The 21,651-nt window shown below is 40.1% G+C and overlaps 1 protein-coding gene across 1 annotated transcript in view; it reads right to left on the bottom strand.

Annotated features, from left to right (window-relative positions):
- Positions 1-554: 554 nt before the first annotated feature.
- The window catches only part of SNX5 (sorting nexin 5), a 66,599-nt gene continuing 45,502 nt past the window's right edge, over positions 555-21,651 (bottom strand). Inside the window, exons 9-13 of the mRNA XM_089686517.1 lie at positions 10,405-10,444; positions 10,197-10,283; positions 9,925-10,084; positions 5,740-5,825; positions 555-1,026 (exon numbers count right to left, since the gene is read on the bottom strand). Coding sequence (XP_089542643.1) covers positions 976-1,026; positions 5,740-5,825; positions 9,925-10,084; positions 10,197-10,283; positions 10,405-10,444 — 424 coding nt within the window. The 3' untranslated portion in view covers positions 555-975. The remainder of the gene's footprint in view (positions 1,027-5,739; positions 5,826-9,924; positions 10,085-10,196; positions 10,284-10,404; positions 10,445-21,651) is intronic.

Raw genomic sequence — 21,651 nt, 5'->3', positions numbered from 1 at the left:
GATGGCTTCACCAATCAGTATTATAAAAAAAATTCTCACTTCTTGCTGGCCCCTTTATGTACTTACCTTAATTCCATTATCTTAGTCAATTCATTGTCCCTGGAAGTGCTTTTGGCTCCTATCAAAATTCTGCCTAAGCCTGGGAAAGACCCTCACTGTGCTAATTATAGATCCATTTCTTTATTAAATTCTGACACTAAGCTATTGGCCAAGATCCTCACTTTGCACTTGCAGGATCCTGTTGCGGGCCTAGTTCGCCTGGATCAGACTGGTTTTATAGTGGGCCGTGAGGCCCGGGACAGCACTAAGTTAGCGTGTTCAATACTTTTCCGGAGTCATTCCATTTTATTACACATATGTAAACATAAATTTCTGAACTTATTCGTTTTTGGTTCTTTGAAATTTTCACCACGTCGGTAACAAGCCATGTAATCCATAGACACACACACTACCTTTACAAATATATTCACTAAGAAAAAATGGTGACGTGTTCAATACTTACTTTACCCGCCGTGTATTTTTTTTAAAAAAAATTTCAGAACATTTACATTAAATTAGGTCAATTAACCATCCTTGATTTTATTGTAATTTCTTTTCAGTTTCAAGACCAGTGACAAAAAAAAAAAAAAATATAAAACAAAACACAGGTGTATGTATTTATATTAATATATACAACAAAAGCAAAATTTATTTTCCAAAAAAAAACAAAAACAAAACTCTTCAAATAAGAAATAAAATTTGAAAAATAGATGGAGAGGCTTCTTACCAAAAGATTAAAGAAATATTGCGTTTTTTTATATAGGGAGACACACATTTAAACGTTTCCAAAATTATCAAAATATAGCCATTTTAGATCACGATAATCTTTTCTCTTTTTGAAGATCATGAGTGAAAATACAGCTGCTCTTCTTGCCGATGTACCTCAGCCTTTCCGAAGTGCAATCAGTGCTTTCAGGTCAAAGCATCCCATTAGGTTTAGCTGTTCTTGAATAGGTCAATGCAGCTTTGTAATAATGAGATGTTATTCTGTTAAAATCAGAGAAGGGACAGTACTAGTTATACACAGACAATGCATCAAATAAGTATTTGTATAATGAATACACTTGTGATAAAAGCTGATCTGTGAGCATGAAGAAGGCTTATGCTGTTAAGTGTTGCAGAAAAAAAATTAAATATTAGATGTCTGAATATTCAGCAAGAATAAACAACTGGGCCAGCACTGAAGTCAAGGGTTAAATCTGCAGTTTAGTAAAAAAAATTTCCTTTTGGGATACAGCACCATATACATTATGTATGTATATGTCAGGCAAGCTGTGCAAATTTCCTTGATTAGGAGGTGCTACTGTTAACATTCACAACACTGAAAGACAGCCATTCAGGACAAAATCAGGTGGCTGTAGAGAGGACACCACACTAAAAGGATTTTAACCATTTCAAGTCCAGACACTTTTACCCCCTTCCTGTGCACGCCAATTTTCAACTTTCAGTGCTATCAAACTTTCAATGACAATTGCGTGGTCATTCAAGACTGTACCCATATGAATTTTTTAGCATTTTTTTGAGACAGAAACTTTATTTTGGTGGTATTTTTTTTAACCACTGGGATTTTTATTTTTTTTACTATATAAAAATATAAAAAGTCCAAACATTTTGGAAAAAAAAAAAAAAAAAAAAAAAAAAAAAAAAAGTGGTTTTCTTATAAGATTTTGCAAATAAATCTTTCATAAATATTGGCCAAAATGTATTCAGCTATGTTTACTAAAAAAAAAAAAAAAAAAAAAACCCACAAAAAAACCCCCCAAAATTAGTTTATATCCAAAAATTATAATTTCAAAAAAAATTTACAATTATGTTATTTTTTTTTAAACATACTGTCACCCTAGCAGTACATAGTCACCATAGTGCCACTGTACTACTTGTGGGGAGTGATGAAGATTTGTTTTCTTTTCTTACACAGATTGCTTTTACAGCCTTTATGGGTGTAAAAGCAATAATTTCTCCTTCTCTCTGGCTGCATTCTTGCAGTCATTGAGAAATACTGTGTGAGCTGCGATTGGTCACAGCTTGTCACATGGGTCAAGGCTGTTGTGATAGCCTTGTACCATGTGACCTCTGATCATTCACAGATTTCACAAGTAGTAAGCAATGATGTCAGGAAGTGAGATCTTGCTTACTACTACTAATGTGATCACTGATTGGCCAATCAGTGATCACATGAATTGGGACCTCACAGAGGTTTTGTACAGCGATCGGTGTGCTGCAGTAAATGCGGACACGTTTATAAATGGCCACCCGCTTTGGCACTGCTCCCGTCTGGCCGTTTATATACATGGGCTAGACGGGAAGTGGTTAAACAGAAGCAGATGCTTACATCTCCTCTGACTTCCTTCTGGGCTTGGAACCTTTGGTCACTTGAGTGGCTGGGCCAAAAGGTCATTACTCCCACCCATGTGCGGCTCAGTGTTCATTTACGGTGAAAAGAAGGGAGAAGCAGTTACACAACAGCTGAATAGGGTCTCTGTCATGTTTTTCACATTTTAAGTTCCACTTAAACATTTACCCTCACCCCAAAGCAAAGTAGTAATTCAGGTTTATTATGACAGGTTTCTAAAAATTGAAATACAATGACACAAGAGGTCAGATGTCAAAATGTTAACATTTTGTCCTTTTAATTGCTCAAATCAAAAAGATAAAACAAACATACTAATTGGAGTTGTTAAACCTTTTTTTTTTTTTTTTTGTCTAATAAAAAAAGAAAAAAAAAAAAAGTTAAAAGCTCTGCTTTTGAAGGCCAGCTTGTCTTTGCTAGCAGCCTAGATTGAAGCCTACAAAAACCTTTCCAACAGTGAATCAACTAGAACACCATATTTTTCCCAACTAGATCAGCGTTTTTCAACCACTGTGCCGCGGCACACTAGTGTGCCGTGAGATATTGTCTGGTGTGCCGTGGGAAAAATTGCAATTTCATCCGTAACATGTGGCCTCGGCTCACAAATAGACCAATCATTAGAACAGCAATGGGCAAACTACGGCCCGCGGGCCGTATACGGCCCGGCGGACCTTTTAATCCAGCCCGCGGAGCGCGATACTGTCAGGATGATCTGTCCCCCTCGACGTATCTGCGCATGTGCCGGAGATCGCCGATCGGCTGCTAATGCCTAAAACTGGCACATGCGCAGATACGTCGAGGGGGACAGATCCTCATAGGAGACAGATTTTCATGCTACACCGGAACGGCGAGAGGAACGCGCGGAGCAAAGGTAAGTGAATTGAGACAGGGGGGGCTTGGGGACTTAATATGGGGGATGAATTAATATGGGGGATGAATTACTATAGGGGGGATGAATTACTATATGGGGGATGAATTACTATATGGGGGATGAATTACTATGGGGGATGAATTACTATATGGGGGAATATTACTATACTTACTATGGATGACACATACACATCATTCATCTACTCTTGGTCCGGCCCCCGGGTCCAATTATAAAATACTTTATTATTTCATAATAAAGTAATTATAAAATAATTTCTTTGTGTTTGATTCCTATTCAAGAGAATTACTTTATATATAGTCAATATAGGCACAGAGGTAAATTTTTTTAACATTTTCTAATGGTGGTGTGCCTCGTGATTTTTTTCATGAAAAAAGTGTGCCTTTGCACAAAAAAGGTTGAAAAACACTGAACTAGATCATATACCACACCCGCTACACAATATAAAAGGCATCGGTATCAACTAGGTGTCCACTAGTAATTGTGTCAGCTCGTACACAGGTCCAACATTTATATTGTATTAAGAGGTCCTTCTGTGTCCATCAGGTCTGACATAGAAGCCTTTTTCTTTTTCCTCTGCCTCTTTAAGTGATGTCAAGTTTATAACTGATGTATAAAAATGCTCCTCTTTCCAGTTGCAAAATTTTGAGCCCACTATAATATTCCATTACTGCCTATTACTGTAGTTCTACTACTACTGACTTGCAGGCAGATATTTGTTTCATGTATATGCAGGAGGATCAGTATATCTTAGTAGGTTTACAACTGCCATAGTGTTCAAACAAGCCTGCTGTAAGAAGACCTAGGCGTTTTTTTTTGAGCTTTGAAGGTTTAAAATATATAAGGCCAATTATATAGTTGGGATGCGGTGTAAAATCTACACGGAAAAAAAAAAAAAAAAAAAAAAAAAAGAATGCAATGATTTGCAAATCTCAAATCCACATTGTATTCACAATAGAAAATAAAAAAAATACATATCAAAAGGTTTAAAACTGAGAAAATGTAAGGAAAAAAAATAAAATGGAATTTTGAAATGTATGGCAGCAACAGGTCTCAAAAATTACAGGGCCATGTTTACCACGGTGTAGCATCCTCTCTTAACAGCACTCTAGCAGCTGGTCTCCTCAGGTACCAGATATTTGCAGAGTTTTGGGAAAGGATTGTTGTCCCAGTCTTGCCTGATATAGGATTATAACTACAATAGTCCTGGGTCGTTTTTGTTGTATTTTTCATTTCAGAATGAGCCAAAATATTTTCAGTAGGTGAAAGGTCTGGACTGCAGGCAGGCCAGTTAAGCAACCGGACTCTAATACGAAGCCATGCTGTTGTCATAGATGCAGTATGAGGTGTAGCATTATCCTGCTGAAATATGCAAGGCCTTCCCAAATATAATAAAAAATCCTCTAGATGGGAACATATGCTGCTCTAATGCCTGGAAACATTTTTCAGCACTGATGGTGTGTTTCCAGATGTGCAAGCTGCCCATTTCATACGCATTAATGGACCACCATACCATCAGTGATGCAGGCCTTTGGACTAAAGAGGAAAGATCTTCAGGCCTATGGGCACTCTGTTCAGAGGACACAGCACCCATGATTGCAAAAAAAATGTGAAATATCAGTTTGTCTGACTCTGCAATTTTACATTGAGGAACATTATTCTGAAACGGTTTGACAATTGTTAGCGATATAGCTTTTCAGATTGATTAACCTCTTCCCATCTTTACTTGAGACACTCAGACTCTTACAATGCAGTTTTTTTGTACCCACTAATGTTATGGACCTGTTGCCAATTGCAAAATGTTCTTCCAGCCCTTCCTCTTTTAGCTGCCATCAATTTCAAAACTACCTTTTTTTTTTATAAATTATACATTTATACAGTTTAAACATTTGGTTTTCTATTGTGACTAAAATAAGGGTTTAAAAGATTTTTATGTAGATTTTATACAGAGTCTCAACTGTAATGTTATCTCAAGTAGTCTCATCTCCCAGCCACGGTTACCCCTATAAACCATTAAATACCCCTCCCCCCATGTTATAGAGATGTGGAGAGGGGCACTGTAGAATTAACATGCTTTCTACTTTAGGGGGACACAGAATTATACATTGAGTGTTGTCACCTTAGGACAGAAGTGTTACTGGCAGGATTACACAATGCAGAAATGAAAAAACCCTGAAAATTAAAACTAATGCAGCCACCATATATTTGGACATGTGAGATGCAATATATATTACAATTTGTTCATCGATTTAGATTAGACACACCATTGGGAGTGCTGACTGTAAATTTAAAAAAGCAGACAGAAGGCTTTCAACAAGCTTCAAGTAGTGCTTAAGCCTACTAGTAGCTCCACTAGAAAAGGCGCTGGAGTATCTTTGCTATGATACTTGTGATATTTTAGATTGTTTTGTGACAGCAGGGTTTAAGAAAATAAGGTATTATATGAGTGGTGGTAACAAACCTTGGCGTGCTTAATTTCTAGTTCTGTCATTTCTACAAGGTTTTTCCGAAAAGCAGACACTCTTTTTTTCTTGAAGGCAATTAACTCTGCAAAACAAGCAAGATCATTGTAACACATCAATAAAATGGACACAAAACATAATGCAGGCATTACATTTTTAGAATGCAGGAAAAGGGGGAAAACCCCCCCCCCCTTCAAAAAAAAAAAAAAAAAAAAACCCTGTGGGTCAAGCACACTACTCATTATTATACAGGATTTACAGTTTGCTCAGCGCTTTACAATATAACGGGAGACAATACAGCAACAATACAGTTCAATACAAGAGGGATAGGAGGGCCCTGCTCCTTGGAGCTTACATTAGAGAACTCCTATTTCTCCCTTTTCATAGACTACATTCTGGATAATTGTCTGGAGTCTGGATATTTGTTGCAATATACAGGTTTTGCAGTAAATGCTGAACCAATTAGATCTTAACTTGGGCACAGATAAAGATATAAGGCTGGCCATACATTGTACAATTTTCCTATTCAATTTCCATTAGATTTACCTTCAACTATGTACTGCAAGGGCCTGCCTGATGGCATACAAATGAAGTGTTTAGGTTTGACCTCCTATTATATGGTTTTGGTAAATCTAAAAATGAAAAAATAGCACAAGAAAAGTTTATAATGTATGGTCTGCCTTCGGGTCCATGTACACTGGGCTTAAAAAATGCTAAAACACTCAAACAGTTTTGGGGAAAAAAAGAGAAAAAAAAAATTAAAAGTAAATGCGATGCCCAGAAACTCTCCTAAACTTTTGTGCAATAAGAGCTACTATGAGCATTTTTTATGCCGCTTCTTCTGCTGGAGAGTCTGGCATTTTTTAATGGGATAGTGACAAGAGTATATAAGAAACATAGTGCCCTAAAATGCAGGATGGGTGCAGAGTACAAACTAATGCAAGGAGGATTTTCCAATGAACCAACTGAAAAAGCTAATTGAGCACAAGAGATGGATAATGAAAGAAGGAAATAAAAAGACAAATCCTTTTAATGAAGGAGCCACTGGAAGGAGGAATTCATAATGGAGTGTCCGACACTAGAATTGCCTCCTACCTCAAAATTGTTTGCACTTGCGACAGATTCATGTAACTGTCAGATGGCACTGAGGCTGGAGTGTCCATAGTGGACGCTGTGGGCTTTATTTACTAAAGCTGGAGAGTGCAAAATCAGGTTCACTTCTGCATAGAAACCAATCACTTTCCAGGTATTATTGCCAAAGCCTAACTGAACAAGCTGAGGTTGGAAGCTGCTTGGCTTCTATGCAGAAGTGAGCCTGATTCTGCACTCTCCAGCTTTAGTAAATAAAGCCCACAGTGTCCTCAGTGCAGCTCAGCATTACCAAGTTCCCTCCCAGGCCACTGTGTCCCATCACATAGACAGGGGAATGGCAGAGGAGTTTTATAGAAATGTGGGTGGCAGTACAGCCTAATGGGGCACAGAGAGATTAGTTGTTCCCCATCAGGTTCACCATGCCTGTGATTAACCATGAATAGCAGTGGGCGGGCATACAGTTGGGTGGGTGGAGCCCAGGATAAAGAACTTGGAAACTAGTTCCCCATCAGATTCATTTCCCATGTGACTCATCACTGCCCAAATATGGGCATTGCCATTTTCAGGTAATGTCAGCCAGAATACTCGCCCTTTTTTCATATTAAGCTTTTGGCCTGGAAATCTCCCAGCTGGCAGCTTAATGGGGCTAGAGGTGAGTCATGCCAGCTCAAAACTGCCCCACTCTGAGCACTGGCATCTCTGTTCACCAGTTTTGAGTTGGTCTCAATTATTATACAGGATTTATATAGCGCCAAAAGTTTGTTCAGCACTTTACAATACAACAGGAGACAATACAGCAACAATACAGTTCAATACAAGGATAGGCGGGCCCTGCTCATTGGAGCTCACAATCTAGGAGAATTACTGCCAGTTTCCTAATCTACAAACTGGCAGTAATTCTTCAGGAATCTGTTGTAGCCATGACAGGTTCTTAGAGTGGGTGTAGTAAGAGTTACCTAAATCTAGCCAAAATTAATGTACTGGTACTGAAAGTGGCACTAAGACTTGCCAACTTAACAACTGTGTTCCCTTTAAACTCTGTAGAAGCAACCTCTGAAATGCACTGGTTTTACTTTATTTCATCTATAAAAACAGGATTAATTTCTGCCATTTTTCTTTATTCTTATCTGGTGATATAAAAAAACAAAAAAAAACAAAACAAAACAAAAAACAAACACCCAAAACACGAACACAAACCACAATAAACATTAATAAGGATCTAATACTCATGCGCTGCCACAAATTAAGCTGCTGCAAGCACCTAAATATGTTCCCACATGAATAAAGTTCCAAGAATAGTGAAATGAACATTGCTGCCCAGCACTCATTTAGTACTGAAGAACTTTTTCAGGTATCTATAATCCAGCAGATTTTAAATCCTTACTTGCTCAGTTAAAATGCAACTCCACTCTTGGAAAAAAAATAAAGCTTACTATCGGAATTCAGTTTTTTAGGGCTAGTTCACATATGTGCATTGTTATATAGTTCAATGCTAAAGCATCCAAAAACACAAGTGTTTTCATGAAAAGTGCATCACAGATAACTAAGTAGCTAAGATTTTTGTTTTTTTAATGCACAGGTGTGAACGGGACCCAAGCATTTCTGAGAACATGAGGCAGCTCTAACTACAGGTTGGAACTGTTGTCAGTTTAATTCCGTCTTGAAAGCTCACACAATCAGCAAGGAGAGTCTTAAAATGATGCCTCCACTGACCAAAGGTGTCCTGCATCACAGAGCAAGACATGCAGAACAAAGTCAACTTGACAATAAGATTAAGCCATAAAAAAAAAAAAAGAAGACCTCTTCCAGAGAAGCAGCAGATTCTTGCCATATAGAAACAGTTACTTAGAAATATATTGCAATAATTCTAGCCTTGTGTATGCATCCTAAAACTTCAATCACTAGAGAAAAAAGAAAAGTGTATGAAAAAAAATTTTGGTGCAGTAAAAAAGCTTGTAGAACAGTAAAAAATTTTTTTTTGCACACTGGTCGTTTTTAAATGCTGCTCCTAGGGGCATCTGGCTTTTTTTTGCCCCCAAATGCCCCTGCATTTTAGTCACACACACGCAGTGGGTTATTGCCAAATGTGTAATTGAACAAGCTGATGTTAAAAGCAAATTGGCTTCCATGCACAGCTAAACCAGATTCTGAGTGCACCAGTTTTAGTAAATCTACCCCATAGGCATTTAGGGCCATTTGGAGGCAGAGATGGTCAATGTTTCCGGTGTGCATCAGTTCTTAACCCGATTCTGTAACCTTTACATAAAACAAACAATGATGGCTCAATTTCCTAAACTGTAACAATTTGCCATAACTTGTTTTCAGCAGTGGAGGGCCAAAAAAAATAAATAAATTGTATTTTCATAGTTAAAAAGGTGGAGTTGGCTAAACTGATGCTTTTCTTATTTTTAAAGACCAACCCCCCTCCCCTACAAAGAGTGGGGGGTTATTTTCCCCCACAACAGCTCAGATTTAGTGCAGCTGGGTAGGGCTCTGCCCACACAGCTGCATCATGCTGTCAGATTTGTGAACGTGGCAAGCACACTTGTAGTTTTCAATGGAACACAAGTGCAATGATCAAAGGCACTTTGTAGTCCAAGATGATTATTCCAGTGAAAGTTTGTACGTCAGTATGAACATAGAGCTGGAGGACTGACATTGTACTTGCAATTCACTGTTCACAGATGCAATGCAATGGGTATATTTATTTATTTATTTTGCAGAAGGAAGACTTCAATGAACTGAGCCTAATGTCTTGACATGGATTTCTAGTTTCTCTTTTCCATATCTGGTTAAGCACTTTCCAGAGCAACAATGGACATCATATCATGGTCTACTTTTGTAACTTACAATTTCTCTTTTCACAGATGCCCATGTATATTCCCTTGTCAGTAAGTTTTAGGAGAACTTCACCTATTCTTCCAAAAGGAAGAAGATGAATGCCATGTTAAGGAGCAAAAACATCAGTAAAAACACTTTTTCTACATGTTTCCTGCAAGAAGCCAGGGAGAATGTAAACGTCACAAATTGACAGAGTTAATGAAGTATGCAGAGCGCAGTAGGATGTGGAAACTGAAGCAGCACTAGTCTACCTTGCTTTCCAGACTCTGAGAGCTTCTCAAATTTCTGGCAGCACTCTTGCTGATGCAATTCAGCTTGCTTCACGTCTTTGCTTCTTAATCGAGCTTTATCAAGAGCTTTATTGGAATTTTCATATTCCACTTGACTTTTTGTCCTCCTGTGCAAAAGGTCCTGTAAGAGGAATTGAACATTACACAGAAATTCACGTCTATCTGCTATCAATAACCTGCAAATTTTTTATTATTTTAACATTGCTGAAAATTCTGAAATAGAAATAGATTACCTTGGCTGCCTCAATATTAAGCACATAGTATCTTAATAGCTCAGAAAGTTTTAGGTCCTCATCTGATGCAACCCTTGCTTCTACTTTCTGCAGACAGATTGTGACAAAACACACAGAAAATCAAAGTACAATTGGAGACAGTTTTGATTATGCATTATTAAGTTGACAGATAAAAACAAAAAATAAAAACAAAAACACACACACTTACTTTGAGCTTTTCAAATAACTCTGAAAGTTTAAGTAAGGATCTGGAAAGAAAGCACATTTGACATATCTATCAGTATTGATAACTGAACAAAACAAACATTGAAATAAAAAAAACGTGCACACTGTTCACCATTAAGTTAAAGTGATACTAAACCCAGGACCCTGCATTCACTATATCTGGTCTCCCACAGTACACTCAACATGGAAATGTAATTGTTTTAGTAAACATAATACTGCTAATGACCTTTTCTCATCAGCAGTATATAGCAGTCTTGTGACTTCTATTAGTGTCCAGCAGATCACGTTAGAGCTTGTAGGAGGCGTTTTAATGCTCTGACTGAAGGTCAGGGGTCCTGCAGCCTCCTAGGACAGTCTGGACAGCGCAGGTTGGCTCTGTGCTGATCACATGCCCTCCCCCCAAAAAAACGACTCTCTAGCAATACACACTAAACTGAGCATGTGCAGCTTGCTCTGTTCTATCAGCAGATGGTTTGGGTACAGTAGAAGGGAGGATGACAGAAGACCGGAGCAAACAGCCTTTTTACACAATGCAGAGGATTAACCCCTTAGGTTCCACAGTGAGTACAACAAGCATGCTTTACTAAATATACAGACTAATTTTACTGTTGGGGGTTTAGCAAAACTTTAACTCGTCAATGTAAAAAAGGGTAAAATTCAGTGTAAATCATACACCAGTCAGCCACAACCCTTCAAGGCATAGATGCCCCTAGACCTCTGAAGGTATGCTGTGGTATCTGACACCAAGCCATCAGTAGCAGATACTTTAAGTTAATTCTTGAACCATTTTTGCAGTGTGCATTATTCTGATAAAATATTCCATCGGGGTCTAGTTTCCATGAAGGGGTGTGTCGCAAACGCACGCGCTAGAGACTGACGCAGTCTGCCATTTTGTTAAGAGTAGCATGTTATTCCCTCATTCTCCTTCCCCCTCCCTTCCTGAGAGGCACAGTGACAGATGTGTGTGTACTGTTTAAGGGTCACTGGCTGGCCAAGGCCTCATTAGTTAGGTGCTGAGCTGTCCGTGAAAGCTGTATCTTCTCACCTAGGAAGAGATAGGACCAGCTTTCCCAAGAGAGCTGGAGTCTCACTGGCCAAAGTACCTGTGTAATTTCACGCCTCAGGAAAAGATAACGGAGCCTTCCTAGGAGTTCAAGGCATTACCAAGAAGCCCACACCAGATAACATTTTTAAGAAATCAATTTTTCCCCTATGTCTCATATCTTGGAATATGAGAGACTGACATAAAAGTGAACAGGCGAACAGTTTGATGGGTCACTCGTCTTATCTCGGACGCAAGGGAAGGCAGAGAAATAGATCTCGAACCGTGTAGCATACAATTTCATAATTCAGATCTAAATAAACCCCAGGCTTGTCTGCATAATATACCCGTGGGTGGACTGTTGCTTGTGCAAATGGGAAGTTATGAACCAGAATATGAATTATGAAAGATGTGGGCTCCAGTTTAGGGTTTCCGCTCGACGATCCCTCCCTAAACAGGGGATTGGTCTTTTACTTCAGAACCACCCCCTGCTGAGAAACTTTAAAGCAGGCTATCAAGCCTAAGAGTAGTTAGTTGAAAAAAATCTCCCAATTTTTTATCAATATACCACCTGGGGAGACCTGTGCCTTTCACTCTGAAACATGACCTGCTTACATCCAAGGCTTAATGGCAAGCAACTTAACCCTTTAACTCCTCCCTGTTATCTCTTTGCTGTGCTTTCTATATATCTATATCTCTCTCTTAGTTACATCTTCTCTGTAAATATTTTTATTGCACCCGTTTGACCCTTTTAGTAATAAATCTCTCTTTCTGAAAGTGTTGAACTGTTTCTATAGCTCTTAATTGCAATTTATGAATCCCTGCCTTTAAAGAGATGCTACTGTTTGTTTTAACCCTCTGTATAACAGGCCTGTATTATGACCAGGTTATGCAGTCGATTATATCAACCATTATAGTGTTATAGCTGAATGCAGAGTTTCCTCTTTCTCTGATCAAAAAGGAGGTGGTGGCAGTGTGAAGGGGTTAATTGCGTAACCTGACCCAGTAACAATCGATTCAGGCTGCTGGCACATCGATCGGTATCCATTAGCTGGAAAATCATTGTGCAGGGTGCAGCATTGTTACGCACGTCACATCGGCCAGTCCTTCGGTCACAGGTTTGGTGAGAAGGTCTGGGGTCTGACGCCGCGATCGTGACAGGGTATACTTGGGTCCTGCTTTTCATGTGGATGTTAGGACACATACCACCTACCTAAACATGGTTGCTGACCAAGGTTTCCTAGCAGAATACTGTCCAAAGAATTACACTGCTTCTGCCAGCTAGCCTACTTTCCATACTGCATTCCATTGCCATCTAATATAAAAGAAAACATGATTCATCAGACCAGGCCATATTCTCTTTCATTGCTCTGTAATACAGTTCTGATGCTCATGTGCCCCCTGTAGGAGTTTTGGCTGTGGACACGAGTCAACATGGACACCCTGACCAGTCTGACTATGCAGCCTCAAATGCAACAAACTGACCCCATTTTTTTTCTGCTTTCAAAAAACATGAACTGCATGGACAAACATGCTTACTTGCTGCCAAACATACACCCCCCCCCCCCCCCCCCGAACTTCAGATGCCAATGTAACAAGATAACCAATGTTTTTCCATTTGACTTGTCAGTGGTCATAAAGTTATGGCTGATTAGTGTAAATCAAAATGCTGAAATGATCATTCAAACCAGAGAAAGCGGCAACTGAAGCTGTACGCATATCTTGCCAGAGCCACCATTACATGCCTGTTTGAGCGGGTAGTGTCCTCATGTAGAACTGTAGTCCACACAGACATGCACAGGCAGCTCGGAAGGACACTAAACAGATGAAACACCCAATGCTCCTCCTCCAAGGGAAGTAACTGACAGCAGTTGAGGCAGCTATGTCACAGAGGAAAAGCATAAGCTTAACTAGCATTCGTTGTCCATTCGGAACAGGCAGTGCCCTCACAATGACCAAAGGGGTGCAATATGCGCAGTAGTACTGTTAATGGGACTTCAAGCAATGATCACATGACTTTCAATATGTTGGAAGTGCGCCCTCCGTTACCAGAAATGCATGGAAAGGGCGCAGAGGTGGTCAGAGGAGGCATCTCAAATATGGGAAAATGTGTTTGCCATTAAAGAAATTTTTTTGTGTATAAAACTTAGCTGCTCTGAGGTCTTGATGAAAAAAAAAATGAGAAAGACTTTAGTACAACTTTAAAATGTTAGATCTTAGGGGGATAAATCTTAAGTGTTAAGAGAGGATTAAAGTACATCTACTTTTGCAATATTAAAATCACTAAGCACCAGCCCCTACCTACCCCTTCCTTCCCAAAGGTCTTCTGCATACCTGAATTTACAACACAAACCAAACCAATGATGCTCCAGGAGGGTCTTCTATATGATCTTCCATGTGATCCTCATACAGGCAAAAAACAGGGGGGTGCAAGGAGTCGAGTATATGTGCTTGTTCCAATAAACTGGGATTATGCAGAGTGCAGCCGTCCAGAAATTTTGTACACCCTAGTCTTTGGCTTAACTGCCAGCAATCCTGGCACATCCATGTGATCCAAACAGAGGGCCTCTCAATAGGCAGGAATGGGACTGGTTGTTCATGGGCTGCACATTGTGGATCTGCCAGGCCAGTGGACAGGACAGAACAAGACCTATAGGTTGGGAGGTTAAAGGGTAATTCTGAAACTCACTATAGCAGTAAGGGTTACGTGTTCGGATTAGGTTGCAGTATGTTAAGGGTTGGGATAAGAAACGATTAACCGTTACAGTATTTTAGATTTTTGGCCACATTTTCAGCTATGACTCACAGGCAAGTAGTACTTTACAACTTGAAGGCCTATTCCTCCTAAAAATAGTCTGGTGCCTGCCATTTCCTTTGGAGCCATCTCTACCTCAGTAGTGATCAGCTTTCTTGATATGGGGGGCCTCCAGTGCAGCCCTCGCCATTGATAAAGGGCAGCAGATAAAATTCAGTGAATGTTTGGTGTCAGACACCAGTATATAGTCAATGACTATGGACATGATATAAGAGATGGTCAGAGATTGCATTGTGATGTCAGCAAAAGCAAATTTGCCCACAACCACTGTTCACATTGCTATTATGCTTGGGACACCCCAAGGTGTCCCAGGTCTTTTATAATCCTATGGTGTATACTACAGGAAAAAAAGAAAAAAAAAAAAAATTTGCCCTGTGCCTCTCAAGTGTTCGGGTTTGGCTTCAAGAAAAAAAGGTGGCAACCCTACAAAGAGGGGTACACATTTGTAAAGGCCATCACTGTCATTTAACATGCTGGTGATTTTTTAAATTGATAAGCAGTATGGGCATTCTGTCCAAACACACACACATAGGGGGTTGTTTACTAAAGCTGCATGGTGCAAATCTGGTGCAGCTCTGCATGGGAACCAGCTTCCAGGTTTTATTGTCAAGGCTTAATTGAACAAGCTGAAGTTAGAAGCTGATTGGCTACCATCCACGGCTGCGACAGATTCTGAAAAAAAAAAAAAACAACTAAAGTAGCCACCAAATCTAATGATGCTGCAATAGATGACATGTTTGGCTTTGGATTTAATACCGTTTTAACCTCTAACATACAAGAAAAAAAACAAACAAAAAAACCCACCAAAAATACAAGTTGAAAGCGTGCAAGCCACAAAAAAGAAAAAAAAAAAAAAAAAAAAGTTTCTCGATATAACTTTATGACGACTGTATTAATGAATGCTAATGCAACTAACGCATTATTGGTTTGGTAGTTACATTTTTACATAAGGACACGTCCAAACAAAGTTTTCAACACTCGTCTTATTTGTTCTGCATTGGACTTTGTATTTCCCGTGGGCGATCACACAGCATCTCCAGTCTATTGTAAATATTCAATCTGTGTAATCTGAAAAAATAAACACTGAAATTTCCCACAATTCCAATATCGCCACCCAGCTTCACGGACCTGGACGAAATACTGTACGTAGGTCAGAACATCTGACTTTACTGGCCATTTACTACATCCAGGTCAGTGGGTCAGAGGATCAGTATGACCTGGCTTGACTGGTAGTTTGAGGTGCTTAGCCTTAAAATCATGGCAATCACCTGTTTATTAAGAGTACCCCAGTAATCAATTGCTAATTCTTTGGAGCACAGCTAGAAGATAATTAAATGTTGATATTTAAAAGTTGTAAGAAATTTTATTATCTACATTTGCAACAACCTCCTGAAAAAGGATAAGTTCACCTTTTACAACATGTTACATGTCTGACCCGTATTTGGGATGGAATATGTAACATGTTCCAGCTCCTGTCATCGCTGGCTCCGATCCCCCTCTTGTGAAAGTGTGATAAATCTTCTGCCTGCACCCACTGTCGCAATTCAAAAACAGTATGGCCGTGCGGGGCTCTGCCCACACCATTCACAGAATCCAGTGAATGAACTACAACTACATTCAACTACGGCAGCTAACTGCTTGTAGTTCTCAACGGACTATGAGGGTGTTTATGAGCACTATAGTAATTAAGTCTCAAACTTTGCAGCTTGTACAACAGTTAGCCCATATGATGGTATTGTTGAAAGTTGTAGAGCTTGTCTTCACGCACCCCTGATCCACTGACGCAATGCTATCCAGGTTCCTTAGGGACAAAATAAAATGCACTTTTACTGGAAAAATCTGTGCATTTATTATTTTTTTCCCCAAAAAGGCAAACTTTTCCTTTAAAACTGAATGAATTACAGAAGGAAGCGATATTCTATTGATTTACTGGACAAACCTAGTAAAATGAGAACAAAATGTATCTTCAGAGAAAGTTATGGAAATGTCAACATCTCGATTTCAATGAGGCCTTAGATATATTTACATAATATACATTTTAATGCTATAGGGAGCTCTTTCAAGGGTAAAATAGTCTAGGGGTAGAGGAATAATCTGTAGGCCTCCTCCACACTGTGTGACTGGTCTCTCGAAGCTTCCCCTTTGGTGCTCCGGCTGGTGGTTGCACAAAAATGTCATCATGTACAATGCAGGACCAATTGCACTATATGATGGAAGAGGCTTGCCCAAAACCAAGCGCATTAAAAAGAAAAGCAAGGAATAAAGAACTACAAATTCCTCTACCCCCAGACTTAAAGTGGTTTTAAACGTTCAGAAGGTTTTTTACCGTCATGCATAGAATGCATGAAGGTAAAAACCCTTCTGTGTGCAGCAGCTCCCCCAGCCCCCTCAATACTTACCTGAGCCTCATTGCGATCCAGCGATGTGACTGACAGCCTCGGCTGTTCTGGGTCCCTGCCTCCTCATTGGTAGAGGCAGCAAGCAGAAGCCATAGGCTCCCGCTGCTGTCAATCACAGCCAGTCAGCCAATGAGAGGGGGCGGGGTCAAGTTGCAGCTCTGTGTGTGAATGGACACATGGAGCAGTAGGTGCCCCCATAGCAAGTTCCTTGCTGTGGGGGCACCTGACAGACAGGAGAGCCTGAGAAGTGGAGGATCCATGCTGCTCTGTGCAACACCACTGCACACAGCAGGTAAGTATAGACATGTTTGTTATTTTACAAGCAAAAAAAAAAAAAAAAAATTTTTAGAATCGCTTTAACAAGCATTTAACTATTGCAATACGGGAAGTTGTAGCAGCTCCATGGCAATCCCAGAATTCATTATTTACAGAAATTATGACCTTTGTGTTTATAAGTATAGCAGGGAGACCCTAAGCAACTCAGACTAAGCATATGGTGGAAAGTCTGAGGCAGGGGTCACACCATGGTGTTTAGGAAAAGCACTGCAAGAAAGCTAGATTTTGAATGGCACCTCAACACCTGTATTGCACCTGCTTTCCTGACCACTGTAGTGCACTGTCAGGATATTCAAATAGGCCACATTAACATGATGCATGTCAACACAATGCACATAAAAGAAACCTGGAAGTGGGCTTTAAGTGTGTTGCCTTTTAGAGTAAACCCCCATGTCAAAATAAGCAGGGCCAGAAAAAAATAGCTGAAGTTTCATGCAAATCTTGGCCCTTCCTGTACAAGTCTAGCATGGCTCCACACTTTAAATGTGAGACGCAACCTTGACCACCCAAGATGTACAAAGATAATCTATGGTCACAGCATACACTTTCAGCATTGTAACAATACAAACACTTGTTCTAGTTAATCTCATACAAGCTCTTTCATGTTGTGATTGCTGCCTCTGTGCTGGCCATATTTTTCCACATCTTCCTGTATTCCCTGCATTCAGCTTCTCCTCTGCGGTTTATTTTTAACTTCAAAAAGGACTACATATCCCCTGGTGCCTTGCTGCCTGCAAGCAATGATTCCTGTACAGATTGCCTTCTGAAACTCCTCCTCTCAGCACATCTACAGTTCATCCAGAAAGTATTCACAGCACTTCACTTTTGCCACATTTTGTTATGTTACAGCCTTATTCCAAAATGGATTAAATTAATTTTTTTCCTCAACATTCTACAAACAATACTCCATAATGACCATGTGAAAAAAGTTAGTTTTGAAATCTTTGTAACTTATTTAAAATAAAAAACCCACATGTGCATAAGTATTCACAGCCTTTGCTCAATACTTTGTTGAAGCACCTTTAGCACCAATTACAACCTCAAGTCATTTTGGAGTATGACGCTACAAGCTTGGCACACCTAATTTTGGGCAACTTCTCCCATTCCTCTTTGCCGTACCTCTCAAGCTCCATCAGGTTGAATGGGGAGTGTCGGTGCACAGCCATTTTCAGATCTCTCCAGAGATGTTAATATCGGGTTCAAGTCTGGGCCACTCCAGGACATTCACAGAGTTGGCCCGTAGCCACTCCTTTGTTATGTGGGCTGTGTGCTTAGGGTCGTTGTCCTGTTGAAAGTTGAACCGTCCCCCATCTAAGGTCCAGAGTGCTCTGGAACAGGTTTTCATCAAGGATGTCTGTACATTGCTGCATTTATATATCTTTCCTTCGATCCTGACTAGTCTCCCAGTTCCTGCCGCCGGAAAACATCCCCACAGCATGATGCTGCCACCACCATGCTTCACTGTAGGGATGGTATTGGCCAGGTGGTGAGCAGTGCCTGGTTTCCTCCAGACATAACGCTTGGCAGAGTTCAATCTTTGTTTCATCAGACCAGGGAGTTTTGTTTCTCATGGTCTGAGAGTCCCTCAGGTGCCTTTTGGCAAACCCCAGGCGGGCTGCCATTTGCAATTTACTGAGGAGTGGCTTCTGTCAGAGATGGTTGTTCTTCTGGAAGGTTCTCACTCCAGAGAAATGCTGGAGCTCACTTTCAGAGTGACCATCGCGTGCTTGGTTACCTCCCTGGCTAAGGTCCTTCTCCCTCGATCGCTCATTTTGGCCGGGCGGCACACTCTAGGAAGATTCCTGGTGGTTCCAAACTTCATCCATTTACAGATAGAAGCTACTGTGCTCACTGGGACCTTCAATGCTGCAGAAATTTTTCTGAACCCTTCCCCAGATCTGTGCCTTGATACAGTCCTGTCTCGGAGGTCTACGGACAATTCCTTGGACTTCATGGCTTGGTTTGTGCTCTGACATGCACGGTTAACTGTGGTACCTTCTATAGACAGGTTTATGCCTTTCCTAATCATGTCCAATCAACTGAATTTCCCACAGGTGGACTCCAATCAAGTTGTGGAAACATTTCAAGGATAATCAGTGGGAACAGGGTGCACCAGAGCTCAATTTTGAGTGTCATGGCAAAGGCTGTGAATACTTCGTTTTGAAATTTTATTTATTAAAAAAAAAAATACATGTACAGAACTGCTTTCACGTCATTATGGGGTATTGTTTGTAGAATGTTGAGGAAAAAAAAATAATTTATTCCATTTTGGAATAAGGCTGTAACATAGCTAAATGTGGCAAAAGTTAAAATGCTGTGAATACTTTCTGGATGCACTTTGTAGTTCAGAAGGCAGGCTCTGAAATATGTGACACAGCAAGTGCCTGTTCGCAGGGCTTAGTGAATGTGTCAGAAAATTCAAAGTAATAAATTGTATGAGGGTCTTTGCAAAGTAAGTTTACAAACCTCAAGATCATTCAGATTAAATCACAGTAGGCTAGAAATAACAAATACAAAGTGGAATTGGTAATGAATAGGATTTTACATTGACCATGAATATGCTTTAAGGATGAATAATCAAACTTATAACAGAATAGATTTGGAGATTAACATGACATCCACAAAACAAGCGTAGATTTCCATATAAATTCAAAATTCCATGGCAGCATAGGTGTAATGTGGTCAGCTGAGCTTTCCTTTTTTAAAGGCAGGTTCATCCTATAGCAGAAAGCAACTCTCTGCAATGGCACACAGAAAACAACGGTTTTCTACGTGCATTTTTCTGCACTGCTGTGTAAACGTGTGAATGGGGCAGACATGTTGCATTTTTGCACACCACCCCACAACTGTATGCGTGTCCCTGCGTCTGCATGCACAGTAGCACAGCTGCTGTGTATAGAAATGAATGGAATGTCACTTGACATTTTAGAAAAAGAGGGGAAACCGTGGCTTTATGTTGCAGAAAAGAAGCTGCTCCTCCCCTGCAGTCACTACCCGCAAAGAAAAATGGAACGTTTTTTCTCTGTGGGTAGTGAGAAACAAATGGCCCGGATATTGCACAAAAATAAAAGCACATGAAAATACAGTATGAAGCAGGTGTATGAAAAGTGTGCCACCAGGTCTGTATAAAAGGACAGCAGGATGTTGACTGGTTACTAAGTGGTGTACCACACCTAAGTACACTTAAACCTCCTCCCCCACAGAGATCCTGTATTCGGACAGTGGAACCTGCCTCTGTCATACACTGATCAGCAGATCAGTGGAGAATTTTCCAGCATGTTCATTTGACAGATCTCAAAACAGTCATCTGCCAAACAGGGGAGCCCACATACACATTTGAGATTTGGCCAGTCCAGCAGCATATGGCCAACTGAAAGGGCTGACTTTACAGATCCCAACAATATAAAAGGTCATATAGGGTAATGCAGGCCATAGACGGGTCGTTTATCGGCCGACTTTTCGTCCGCATGAAAAATCGGCTGATAATCACGCCGTCAGTGGGGCCAGCCCATCGGCCGTTTTTCTCATTCTTAGCAGTCATGCTGGAAAATCCACAAAAAAAAAACGGCAGTTTTTCATGGACACTGGTGGCAGCATCGGCAACGGGGCTGACCGATTTTTCGTTTATCGGCCGACAATTCGGATGGTAAATGGCTCGTCTATGGCCTGCCAAAAATGTCACTGTAGGCCAGAAGTAAATGTCCAGAGATTAGGAGGATCTAGTTCAATAAAGCACCTATTCAGAGTGTCCTTGACCACTTGTTATAAGAGAAGTATGTGCTGGATTTACCATGTTGTGTGTAAAAATCAAAAGAAAAAAAAAAACAAAAAAAACCCCACACAAACACTTTAGAAAAAAGGTATAATAAAATGGAACTAAAAAAAAAAAAAAAAGGTAAAATATATTTTTCATTTTGATAAAGAAAGGAAGGGGGTGGGGGTGTGTTCACAACACCTGTCAATTTTTTTGTCACCTGTGTCCCATTGGGAAGATTTTCTTTCACTTCCCGTTCCATAGCCAAAATTGGTAGGGAGAAGAAATCTTTCCAAAGTAAGGAAATCTCCAGTGTGTCACCAGAACTAGTGTTTCCCGTAGGAAGATTTCCCATCTTATTATTCTGGTGTCAACCAAAAAAACAGGACAAATAAAAAGGTTGAATCTCCCTGACAGTTTTTAATTCCTTTGTGTCATGCTTTTGGGGTGTTACCTTGCAATCTGCTGTGGGTGCGAGTTCACAGTGCACTTGCAAAGCTGTGCGGGAAAGGCACAGGAATCACAATATTTCCAGCACTGCATATGTGTGAACCGGGGCTCAGTTATACACATTGTACTTTAATGAATAAGAGCTGCATTGCATGTGTCATTTTTATCTGCCTTGAGTTCATCTTTATCCCTTAAAAGCTATAACTTTAACATTTAACACCCAAAATGTTGCATTATCATCAACAATGGAACCCAGCTGTCCCCTTGCACTGAATTAGACTGATTTTCAACAGTTGGAAGACTGCAAACTATCCAATCTGTCTGAACTCATACTGCATGTGTAAGGAATGCAAGCATTCTCCTACATTCTATACATTTCTACAATTTTGTGTCCTGCATTTGATTTCACTATTAAACCGCCTCACACAGAAAAT

Source organism: Staurois parvus, unplaced genomic scaffold, assembly GCF_062004578.1.
Source record: "Staurois parvus isolate SC_StPar_1 unplaced genomic scaffold, SC_StPar_1.0 ptg000401l, whole genome shotgun sequence".
NCBI lineage: Eukaryota > Metazoa > Chordata > Amphibia > Anura > Ranidae > Staurois > Staurois parvus.
Note: the sequence above shows the minus strand (reverse complement) of the source record. Positions and strands in the feature narration are given on the sequence as shown.